Source organism: Natator depressus, chromosome 1, assembly GCF_965152275.1.
Source record: "Natator depressus isolate rNatDep1 chromosome 1, rNatDep2.hap1, whole genome shotgun sequence".
Taxonomy (NCBI): domain Eukaryota; kingdom Metazoa; phylum Chordata; order Testudines; family Cheloniidae; genus Natator; species Natator depressus.
In genome coordinates, this window is record NC_134234.1 from 8926934 (window position 1) to 8938965 (window position 12032).

At 56.8% G+C, this 12032-nt stretch overlaps 1 protein-coding gene across 1 annotated transcript; it reads right to left on the bottom strand.

Moving 5' to 3' along the window:
* Positions 1-503: 503 nt before the first annotated feature.
* ANAPC15 (anaphase promoting complex subunit 15) lies at positions 504-7524 on the bottom strand. Its single transcript, XM_074942852.1, has 4 exons — positions 7366-7524; positions 3219-3278; positions 1708-1845; positions 504-971 (listed from the first exon to the last, which is right to left on the bottom strand). Exons 1-4 carry the CDS (start codon positions 7483-7485, stop codon positions 924-926), a joined length of 366 nt encoding a protein of 121 aa, XP_074798953.1. The 5' UTR covers positions 7486-7524; the 3' UTR covers positions 504-923.
* Positions 7525-12032: the final 4508 nt, after the last annotated feature.

The window sequence follows — 12032 nt, forward strand, 5'->3', positions numbered from 1 at the left end:
CCTCACAGCAATTGGGGCCTATCTCAGGGCATCCTGACTGCAAAGGCTGCTGACCAGATGTGACCGTGTGAGCCAACCCATGAGAAACATGTTGGTTTTGTCTGTTATTTGGACTGTAACAAAGCCACTGACAGGCCACTTATTGCTGAGCTAAACTGCCTGGTCGCCGAGGACTTCCTGGGCCCAGCGCGATAGAACTGAGCTATCTGACATTACACTGGGCTTGGTAAACTGCTCTCTGATGAGTCACTCTGGGAATGAAATGATGGGTGAGCATCCCGGTTACTCTCCATTAGGTGAAATGAGAACTGCTCCTTGGGTCACCGGCACTATGCAGGGAGGCTCCCCTTTATATGAAGTGACAGAGACTCTCTCTTACTAAATATACGTACAGCACCCAGCACACTGGGGCCTTAATCTTGGGTGGGCTTCTAGGTGCTACTGTAATACTACTAATAAAAAACCTCAAAGAATTGTTTTGAAGTGTTATTTATTGGAAAACCCCAAATTTCTGTGAGAGCCAGAGACGCACAAAGCCAGCCCCGGCTGCTCTGTCCCACCCTGGCCGTCCCGTGATCCCATGTAGAGCTGTATGTTAACAGTAGCTGCCCTGGCACAGGCCAGGTGGTAACGTGGGCAGGTGCCGAGACCGAAAGCTTCTCTCCAGCTGGCTCCGTTGTGGGGCGAGAGGCTGAGCCAGATTCTGTTCCATGCACTGTTCACAAAATAATCACGAGACAGACGGCAGTGGGGACACTTCCCTAACCAGGGCTTCCAAGTGCTGCTGTCCATCAGACCTTGCACTGATGAGCCGTCCCATCTGATGCCTGTAGGCAATGCCAAGCCAGAAGGGAGAGTTCTCCTACCCTCCTTCAGCTCCAGCGGATGCCAGCAGCCTTTAACCTGGTCAAGATGCAGCTGGGTCAGATCATCCACTGGTCTTGGTCTTGCTCAGCTCCTTCCATGTCCACCTTTGGCAAATGACACAGGAAGGATAATCCCTCATCTTCCGCGAGTCCACTCCCAGCGGATAGCCCACAGGGAGGCTGGCTCTCGGAAGGGATGTGTTGTGGGAGGGAGAAGGGAAATGGGAGGCAGGACTCCTGGATTCTATACTCAACTCCACTGCTAAGTGACCTGGGACAAGTCAGCATCTTTGTGCCTCTGTCAGACTGGGACAGTGATATTCCCCAGCTCCCAGGGGGTGACTGGAAAACTCACCGAGACAGCTCGGCCTTACTACCGGTCTCTGGAAATAATACCAATCCCTGGAGCTCTCCCGGCTCCCACCAGAGCTCCCGCAGCAGGGGGGAGAGATTTGCCAGCAGGGCTGAGAAAGTGAGAGGAGGCTGCCTGGAAACCCCTGCGATGGGGGGCGTCCTATGAGGCACTGGGGAGGGATCTGTGCAGGCTGTTCCACCGGGGAAAAGCGCAGTGTCAGGAACAGAGACTGGAGCTGGGGTTGGATGATCAGGCAGACTCGTTCTCATGTGGGGTGCAGGGTGCTAGGGAAACTCTCAGATTGACCTGTCCTGCTCCCCAGAAGGAGCCTGCCTGGGTATCACTGCTTTCCCTGCTGGGGGATGGAGGTAGCTGGGTGGTGTGGCGCTCCCCAGCCACCTCTCTGTGTGTGTCCCCACGTACTGGGATCTGTGGATGCGAGCGTGGCTCGGTTGCTGAGGTCCACCAGGCCTCACCCCCACATACCTCATTGATCTCTCCGTCATCCGGGGACTCGTTATAATCGTTCATCTCGTCCATGTCCTGCATGTCCTCGTCGTCCTCAGAATCCTCTTCGCTGTCTTCGTCGTCTTCGTCATCCTCCTCTTCCTCCTCATCGTAATGCTGCAGACGCCAGGGTAACCCACAGCTGTCAGCCCCCTGCAGCACTGCTCCACAGCCGGCCCTCACGCCCCATTCCCCCAGCTCTTGCCTCCCGTGGCCTGGCTTTCCCTCCCCCAACCCTAGGGATCAACCCATCCTCTGGCCCAGCACCCCCTGCACCAGCACCCAGTGCCCTCAGCTCCCGCAGCACTCTCCCTCCCGGCTCACGTACCCACACACTGGGGCCCACAGATCTCCCACAGCCTGTAGTTCCACCCCCACCTTACCAGCTCACCTCCCCTGGTGCGGAACTGGAGACACTCCCTCCCCACTCAGCAGCAAACCCCCGGAGGAACCGCACCACTAACGAACACAGGAGAGTCGCCGAGTACAGCAGATCACTTCCCATTCACCCTGCTTCCTAGCGGGGAATCTCGCCCCCTTCCCTGCCAGGGTCTCGCTTCATGGAGACCTCCTTTCCAGAGGAGGGGGCTAGCGGGAATACAGTGAACCCCTCCACCTTGTGGGTTGAGCGTGTGGCCTCCCTGGTGCTCCCAGCCTGAGGTAGGAGAGGAGGGTCTCAGCATTTTCCAGATCACTGGGAGCTTCTAACTGGAGCTGAGCTGACCCCCAAGGAGCCCCGGCAGTCACCCATGAACACAGCGTTCCAACGCCCTCTAGTGGCAGCTCTAGTTGTAGTTAGGGCCCCGGGTTTTTTTTGCAAATAGGAACAAACACAAAATAAAACAAACTCACTCATTTGCAGAGGCAGGTCTTTTCCCAAGGGGCTGGGCCCGACACTGCGCCCAGGAGCACAGGGCTGCAGCGCCACTCACTCAAATTTGGCCTGGCCACCCCATCGGCATCACGACGGAGGGGCGGCCGGGCCAAACCTCAGCGGTGCTGACCCCGGGCGCCACTGCGACCCTGTGGGCCGTGCTGCAATGCTCCAAGCAGGGAGCCGGGCCCAGTCAAGCAGGACAGGAGGCGCTGCTGTGGGGCGGGCTTGCCCTGAAACCCCCCTGGGTCTCTGCCCACCACGCAAGACCCAATGCCCTGCCCCCTCAGGGCTTCCCACCTCCCCCCAGGGGCAGGCCCCAATTTCCCCTGCCTCCCACATGGGTAAAATGGAACAACACTAAATCCCCCTCCCCCCCCGGCAAAAAAAAAACAATAAAAATAACGTCACGGGGCTGTAGTTATAGTACTCCGCACAGGTGAGCGCTCCACTGGACTACACTACCCAGAATCCTCAGCAGGAAGTGATGTGCACCTGTTTAGCGAGTTAAAAACCCAGCACACTGGATTGTTAACCGCACAACCTCCAGATCCTGGTCTTCCCTTCTTAACAACCAAAACCCTACAGCACAGAAAAAGGGTGTCAGGATTCTTACCTCGGAGGCAGGTTTTCCTATAGGGACCAAATTATTGTCTTTTTCGGCAATACTCTGCAGCTGGGGGTGGAAAACAGACAGAGGGAAGTCAGTCCGAAAAAGCTGATGCTACACAATGCCTCCGTACAGTACCCCGCACATCAAGCGTCGTAGGGGGATAAAAAACAGCCTTGGTTTTCCCCAGGAAGGTACTGCACAATAAGTCTATACCGGGGTGGGCAAACTTTTTGGCCCAAGGACCACTTTGAAGTTGCGAAACTTTATGGAGGGCCAGGTAGGGAAGGCTGTGCCTCCCCAAACAGCCTGGCCCCCGCCCCCTATCCGCCCCCTCCCACTTCCCGCCCCCTGACTGCCCCCCTCAGAACCCCTGAGCCATCCAACCCCCCTACCTGCTCCTTGTCCCCCCTGACAGCCCCCTCCTGGGACCCTTGCCCCAACGGCCCCCCGGGACCCCACCCCCTATCCAGCTCCCCTGATCCCAGTCCCCTGACTGCCCTGACTCCTATCCACCCCTTGCTCCCTGACTGACCCCGGGACCCCACCCCCTATCCAACCCCCCTGCTCCCTGTCCCCTGACTGCCCCCCAGGACCTCCTGCCCCTTATCCAACCCCTCCTCACTCCCTTACCACGCCGCTCAGAGTGGCAGGAGCTCGCAGCCGCACCACCGCACTGCCCAGCGGGAGCGGTGGGCCAGAGCGCCGGTGGCGCAGCGCGCTGAGGCTGCGGGGGAAGGGGGACAGCAGGGGAGGGGCCGGGGGCTAGCCTCCCAGGCCAGGAGCTCAGGGACTGGGCAGGACGGTCCCACGGGCCAGATGTGACCCGCAGGCCGTAGTTTGCCCACCTCTGGTCTATACCCTTTCCTTTAAAGCATCCGGAAGCGGCTATTGGCAGAGGCAGGACACCACAGTAGATGGAGCAACTGACTGATCCATTATGCCAATTGCTAAGTAATCTGCAGCTCTTGGGTCACGAAAGATTCACGGAGAAAGATCACTTCACCTGCCGCTGAAATGCAGCCACTTCTGGGTGGCAGCTGCTTAAAAAGTTGCCTTGTGTTATGTGCTTAGGCCAGCAAGTGGAGAAGACTGTTTGCAACTGAAACCACAGGCTGAATTTACACTAGAGAATACCCACAGGCCCTGGGGCTCACAAAACAACTCTTATTAAAACTGCCAGGGGGAATATAAAGACCACAAGCGACCAGGGCCTTGATTCTACATCTCATCCGAACGAGGGCTCTCCCTGCAGCCCAGCTCCGCAGCATCATCAGCTCAGCACTGGATCATGGACGCCCCTTGCTGCAGCACAATCCTTCGAGGTCTCCCAACCCTGCTAAGCATGTTCTAGCCAATGCAGAGACTGAAGCAAAGAGAAGCCACAGAGGGAGGCAGGGTTAGAACCCAGGAATTCCTGACTCTCAGCTCTGTCCACTAAACCGTGACGCTGGCTGCATTTTGCTCCAATGCAGCACAAGGAATGCTGCTCCCTGCTCTACTTTAAGACGGCTCTGTGGGAGCAGGAGCAGGGTCTAAAATCTGCAATCTAGGCTTGGCTGTATGCGATCTAGAACTCTGGAAAAAGGATGACCATTAGAGGGGGAAATGCCCTATTAGGTGTCCCAGCTCCCCTAGGCCAGAGCAGGATTGGTCCCGAGTCACTTCTCCAATGCTCTGAACAGTCTAGTTGGAAGTGACTCGGGCAATGACACTTCCACCGTTGTAATCCCTGGCTTTTGTAATACATCGCCGCATCCCTCTGGAGACTGCTCCAAGGCCTGTCCCAGCTCCCTCTCAGAGTTTTCCTGAACGTCTTCGCAATGGTTTTCCCACCTGCCTCATGAAGCATCGTTGCACCCAAGTCCCTTCACAGAGCGATCCCACTTCGGCCTCTGTAGGTCTGTCTGAACTCCTTCCTGTTTCTCAACACCTTTCTGGTCCCAAGGTGCTGATCAGTGTTGGGCTGTACCCACACTACCTTTCCCACCATTGGCGCAGCTCCCCAAGGGTATGTCTACAAAGCAGTGTAAACCGGGCTTGAGCCTGGCTCAAGCCGAATCCCCCTTGCGTCCACACACCAATTGTGCTAACCCTGAGGCTTGAACCTAGGGTCCCAGGACCCTGCAGGGCTGGAGGCTCCAATCCCATTTTAAGTTGGGACGCAGGTTCTGAGCCCTATTGCTTTCCTGTGAGCACATGGCGCTGGCTTGACTCGGGGTCCCAGAAGTCCTCCGGATGTATCCCAGAGTTCCTTGGAGAAACTTCCTTAGTCCTCTTTATGCCGACAATCTGTGGAGCTGTCTATTGCTCTCTATTGCAAAGGGAACCCACACTTCCCTTTGCTGACCTGAACTCCTGCTATTTGCATTAACCCATTATCTCAAAAGTCTGCAAGTACACTAAGAGAGACCAATCAGAAAAAGCTTTTTGCAAAGGGAGCTGCTTCCTGGTAACAAGAGCACAGCCAGATTTTGGTGAATCTGTGGGGTGAGGCCAGTAACACTTCGGACTTCGGCAAAAGCAGAAGGAATGACTGTGGACACCAGCAGGTAGCTAAAATGCTGGTAACTCTGCTCAGCAGAGCCTGGCTGCTCCCGCTCCCTGCAGGGCAGCCCCCTGATCCCCACTCCTGTCTCTGCTCCCCACTACCCTCCCTGGGGCTACATGGGCAGGGGCACTTGGGTAGCATGAACTGTTAGGGTGGCAAGTGGGAGCCAGCCCCAAAACTTCCCCACAGCCTCCACTGGTGGCAGCTTCATCTCTGACTCCTCCTTGCTGCCATGCAGAGCTTGCCCAGAGCAGGGAGCAAAGCTGACAGACAGGAGGCAGCTCCCGGCTTCCAGGATGTTGGGCATCATCCTTCTTGTTATCATGAATCATTAAAAGAATCTGAATTTAAAAATGCATGTTAATATCACCTCTGCAGATCATTAAACCTCCTTTCAAACAGGAATTGTGGCACCTCAATCGTACTCTGACATATGCATTAGGAACCCAATGACAGAACCATGGCGTTCACTTTTTATCATGCTATGATGCTGGGTGTTTTTTTTTAGTTTGGCATTTCACTCAGGCAGGATGATGAAAATGAAGCTAGTCAGTTTTATTACTGGATTCATGGACCAACATAAGGCTATGCTATTTGGATTGCGAATGCTGTAAGGGAACATTTAATGCTGATCAAAACCACAGACTTATCAGCTGAATTAAAAATAGTCACAGACATTCCTGTTGATCGTAGGTTGTGTAAAACCCTTGATCTGACAGTGTCCTTTGAGTGACCATCAGTTCAGTTATAGTCACTAGCTTCACGGTTATGTTATGATTTGTTTGTTTAAAGTAAGGACATGAGCCATGAGTGACACTCGTTTAAAATATTTTAAAGGTATTTAGGCATCTAGTGGGATTTTCAAAAGCACTTCGGGCTCCTACCCCCAGTGCCATCAAGGGGAATTGGGCACCTAGATCCGTTTGAAAAACCCACTGGACACCGAAATACTTTTTAAAATTTAGTCGCTGGTAACTGCCCAGAAAACATCGTTGTCCTCGGGCAAGCTGCTCAGAACAGCGTGAGAGACCTTAGCGAGAGGGCGAAGATCTGAAGGGGGCGAACCCCAAGGCAGGGGAGGAATTGTGCCGGGTGGCGCGACGAGCAGAGCCAGACCAGAACCAGTCTCCGCCTCAGGATAAGCGTCCGGGCAGCCAGGTCTCTGGGCCTCCCAGGGGAAACGATGGAAGCGCCACGACGTGAGTCATTTGAGCTGGAACCGCAGAAGCCACGCGGCGCTACCCCCGAGGACGGGCCGGACGGGCGCCTGCAGGCACCGCCCGGCTCCCCGCAGACCGCGCCGGAGCTCAGGGCAAGCGAGGGCCGCCGCTCACGCCAAGGCCCAGCCGGCCCCGAGAGCTCGGGGAAGCCACGCGCCGTCCGCAGCCCCGCGGGCCGCCGGCCCAGCGCAGTCGCGGCTGGGAGCGAAGGGGGCTCCCGCCCCGCCAGGAGCGCGCCGCCCGCGGGGGCTGGGCCGACGCCGGCTCTGCCGTGTGGACGCGGCGGGCGAGCGGCACGGGGCTGCCAGCCGGGCGGGCGGGGGGCGGAGCCCGGGCCGGCGACGCCCAGGGGCGGCCCCACCTCCCGGGCCCCGCTGCTCACCCAGGCCTGGTGCTGCTGCTCCTGCTGCTGCAGCTCGTTCTCGTCCACGCAGGGCCGGTCCAGGTTGAACCAGAGGGACTCGGTGACGCGCGGGAAGAGCGAGGGGAAGAGCGTGGACATGGCGGGGGAGGGGCGGGTCACACCCGCGTGGGGCTGCAGGAGCGTGAGGGGGCGGGGCTTCTGGGGGCGGGGCTTCCGGGTCAGCTCCGGAGCCACGCGTGGGTCACGCGGAGCGGCACGTGCCGGCTCCACTCACCGGACACCAGAGCTGGGCCGAGAGCAAGGCGGAGGGTGGGCGTGACCCGGAAGCATATCCTCCTGCGCCAGAAGTGACCGGGTGGGAGTCGGCAGCCCCTCCCTTCACGCATGCGCCGTGCTCGGGGAGGTGCTGTGACTGTAGCGAGAAATCGCGTCCCCCGCCCTCCAGTCTGCTCGAGTGGCCCCCCCCCGCCGGCGGGGCGCGTCTGGGCTGCGTCGCTCAACTCGGGTCCGCGGGCGGGGGGGGCCGGAAGCGCCTGTCAGGGGCAGCGCCGGCGGCCGGAAGTGGGGCATGTCGCGCCCCCCGAGGCTGCTGGGGCCCGCCCCTCCCCCTGCCCCACGCGCTGCGCGTGACGGGGGCGCTGTGAGCGGGGCGGGGCGGGGTTACAGTCCCGGCGGGGGGGGGGGCTGCTCCCGCGCGCAGGGTCCCGCGGCCCCGGGGCTGGGCTCGGGCGGGAATTCCCCCGACCCCCGCTGCGAGAGATGGGGAAACTGAGGCAGGGGGCGGTGACCTGGCCGCCGGCCAGCAGCCGCACCGAGCTTTGAACTCGGTCCCTTCCGAGCCCTGCTCTGCCTCGCTCGTCACGAGGCCACGGTGAGGGTCGTCGCTGGTGGCCCTCAGAGCCGGGGCCTGAGCCGGGGGGGGGGGGCTGTGCCGCGCCCCGTCCGTTATGATCATTCCCGGGGGGGGAGCCCGCTGTGAGCCGGCCCGGCCCGACACTGGCTGGGGGCGGGTCCTGCTCCGAGCCGGGGGCTGGAGGCCCCCTGAGGTCCCTGCCCGCCCTGTGGCCCGGGCCTGAGCCGCCTCCACCAGGAGCTGGGCGGCCCGCTGGTATTTTAGAGGTGGTATTTTATTCATCGCGAGGGGGGCTGCCCCCGAGCAGCAGCTGGCCAGTGAAAGAGTTAACGGTGTTTTCTTACTGCGGCTAATTTCCTTTTCTGTTCCGTAGCCAACCCCAGCAAAACGCTACGGCTGCCAGAAAAGACCAGCGCGCTCCGCCGCCGGCCCGCGGCCCCGGCAATTGTGCAGTGCACCCCCGTCAGGGCCCTGGGGAGCTGTAACACGGCAATCCGGGGACATGGGAAAAGTTCCTCGTGCCTGGCAACTGGTGGCTTGTGTGCAGGGGGCGTGGACTGTGTTGAGACCTGGTGCGCTCAGATGCAAGTGAGCCAGGTGCACCCAGAGAGTCGTGGTCTAGTGAGGTTGGCATGAGCAAGGAGCTGTAGTCCCTACTTCCCGGGCGGGTGTTGGAGATCTGTCAGTTAGTAAAGTGCTTTTGACAATCTGGGTTAGTTATGAATAAATACCTTGGCTCATTTGGACAGAAACAGGCCCATGGGGTTTACAGTGCTGTCCTTTCAGATTTGGGCAGCCCCACTGGATTTGCAAGATTAGGAAGGCACGATGCCTAAGGGGATGGTGTCTTGTCCAGAATGCTCTTTACTCCCTTGAGATGATTGTGGGGCTTGAATGTCCCGCGGTGGACAGCTGGGATGAGGCAGGATGGTGCAGTGGTTTCGGCCCCTGTCTCTGGCCTGACGCAGCCCTGCTAACTCCTGGGGGATCCCAGTGTAGTGGAAAGAGAGCCTGAGACATGAGGCCTGGTGTGAGAGACCCAGTATGAGGCCCAAGGTTTGAACTAAAGTAGTGGTCGAGCCCTGCTGCTATGAAGCAAAGGTAGTAAGAGTCAGGCTGTGAGCAGAAGTCAGGCCCTGTTATAAAACATGCCTGCTTGCAAGTTCACAGAACCTGGCAAGAACAAGGCTGGTATTGCAAAAACACAAACATTCCTGAGAAGTGCTAAGCACGGGCCACTTGTGATGCTCTGTACCTCGGGGGACACCCAGCACCCCAATGGTCATCCTTATAATATGATTGTGTGGTATCCAGTGCAAAAATTAGTCATGTCGGGTGTCTTCGAAAGGCTCATGATGCACTGAGCATTGCTGTCATAGTAATGTTATAGGTTGTAATTTTTTTTTTTTAAATTATGAGGCTGAAAATGTGTCCTCATGGCTTAAAACAAGCCCAGGCAAAACTCTCCAAGAGCAGAACGGCAATTTACACCTCATCAGGGCAGGTATGGGACAAACCCAACCCAGCCCAGCCTCACAGGAACAAAGGACAGTGGCCTAGGCAGCAACAAAGGATCTGTTGGACTCTCGAGTGAGTCCCTTGGTCAGTCTGGGACTGCGATGAGGTAATGCTCACCTGACTTTGAATGGGGCGGGGTGGGGCAAAGCCAGGAGGGAAGAAAGAAAATGGTAAAAGGGAGAGACGTTTGCCAGGCTCTTCCTCTCTTTTCCACCTCCATCCACAGACACCACCACCAAGCCACTGAAGCATTGATCAAAGCGGAGAGCCTGGTTGAAGGGCAACCAGCCAGCCTGTGGTGAGAAGCATCTAAGTTTGAAAAGGCACTGAAAGTGTTAAGGTCCACTTAGAATGCATTTTGCTTTTATTTCATTTGACCAAATCTGACTTGTTGTGCTTTGACTTCTAATCACTTAAAATCTATATTTTGTGGTTAATAAATTTGTTTGTTTCTTCTACCTGAAGCAGTGTGTTTGATTTGAAGCATGTCAGAGACTCCCCTTGGGATAACAAGCCAGGTGCATATCAATTTCTTTGTTAAATTGACAAACTCATGTAAGCTTGCCACATCCAGCTGGCATAACTGGACACTGCAAGATGGAGGTTCCTAGGGTTGTGTCTGGGACTGGAGATATTGGCTAGTGTCATTTGGTTGCACAATCCAAGCAGCGGCTGGCCAAAAGTGCTCACTCACGTAGCTGGGAGCAGCTTACATGCCAGAGGCTGGGCGTGACCAGCCCAGGAGTGAGGGTTCTCACAGCAGAGCAGGGTAAGGCTGGCTCCCAGAGTCGAGGATTGGAGTGACCTAGCAGATCACCGGTCCAGATAACACCAGGGGAACGTCACACTACTCACACAAGCACATTCCAGAAGTGTGGTACCAGAACACCCCGATACCTAATACAGTACAAACACACTCCTCAAAGATAACAGGAACATGCTGACCCCTCTTAAAGATAAGGTCAGGATGACAGGGTGATGGATAGAAATGTTCTCATTGAACTAACATGTACAAGGTGACGGGCGGTAACTAACCGCGTCAGAGAGGCAACACGTAACTTGTTTGTATCGAGGTATAAAGAGGTCTCAGAGGGGGTGTCTTTGTCTGGCCTGGCGGGAATGGAAAGTCCCACCGTTCACAGGCCTGGTCCATTGTAACGGGCATACATGGCTCAGTGGTTCTGTAGAGTTGACAGGATACTAGGACCGTGTGTCATCGACAATAGACCCGCCCGGGCACCTTCGCTACTGAAACGGATCTGTGGTTTTATTGGGCTGTTTGGTCGAGGTGTGCTGCGTCGGCTGTCTGCACAGAGCTAGGGCAGCACACTGAAAGACCACACGTACACACCACCAATGACTGACTGCAGCCCGGGCAGGGAGGTTTCCCACGACCCTGTCATTTCACAAAGTCACCCCCAGGTCAGAAGCGATGCAGCCAGAGCCCCCAAATCGTCACCAGCCATGCCCCTGGGGGGTGGCTTATGCCTCGTCCTTTAGTTTCCGGCACCCGTGTGACTCCTCGCTATGCCAACTGTGGTGGTGCCTGGCTTTTTTGACAGGTGAGGAACAAATCACAAAATACCGATTTCCCCCCCCACACACACACAATGAATAATGTAACAGCTACTTAGAAGGAAGAAGCAGCAGGCAGACCTGGAAGCAGGAGCTGCCACTGCTACTCAAGTTGGCATGGCTGGGGGAGCATGAGGTGGCCCTGGGGTGTTGGCATCAACTCCTTTTGCCCATGCATGGGGCCCATTGAGGACGTGCCAGCCCCATCCCTGCCCGCTGCAAACTCCATGCAGCCCAGGCTTAACTGCTGCAATCCTGCCCTGGCTCACCAAGCTGTGGTTACACAGCAGTGCCCCGATAAAGTGACTCCTGGGTGTGGTGAACTGCCACGGTAACAAGGCAACTACGAGAGGCGCTATACCAAGATTTGCACGTCACACAGCCCCACATGCTTTGAATTTTGGGGGGTGGCATTTGGCTACTGCAGAGAGTGAGTTGTGACATTTAAATCCACCCCGAATTTTCCCTTAAATCTGTCGATATTTATCAAGTCAATTAAAAAAAAGCGAACATGCGAAATGGATGTTGTGGCTTTTGGGAATTCTTGGGTGGGCTGCACCTCACTTGCTTGGGCTGACGAGCCGCCCTTGCCAGACATCCAGGGATGCTGCCCTTGAGAAGATCAGCAATATTGCTAGCTGGCCAGGAGCGTAAAGCCCAGTGGCCAGAGACCATTAAGGAAAATAAAACTAACCTGGCAAAGGAACGACACACCAAAAAGTGTAGCAGAGAGGGGGAC

Coding starts and splice junctions, on each gene's coding strand:
- ANAPC15 (XM_074942852.1), bottom strand. CDS start 7,485: ATGTCCACGCTCTTCCCCTCGCTCTTCCCGCGCGTCACCGAGTCCCTC. Junction 1,846..3,218: donor TAGGAAAACCTGCCTCCGAG/GTAAGAATCCTG, acceptor TGGCGTCTGCAG/CATTACGATGAGGAGGAAGA. Junction 972..1,707: donor ATGACGGAGAGATCAATGAG/GTATGTGGGGGT, acceptor CATTTGCCAAAG/GTGGACATGGAAGGAGCTGA.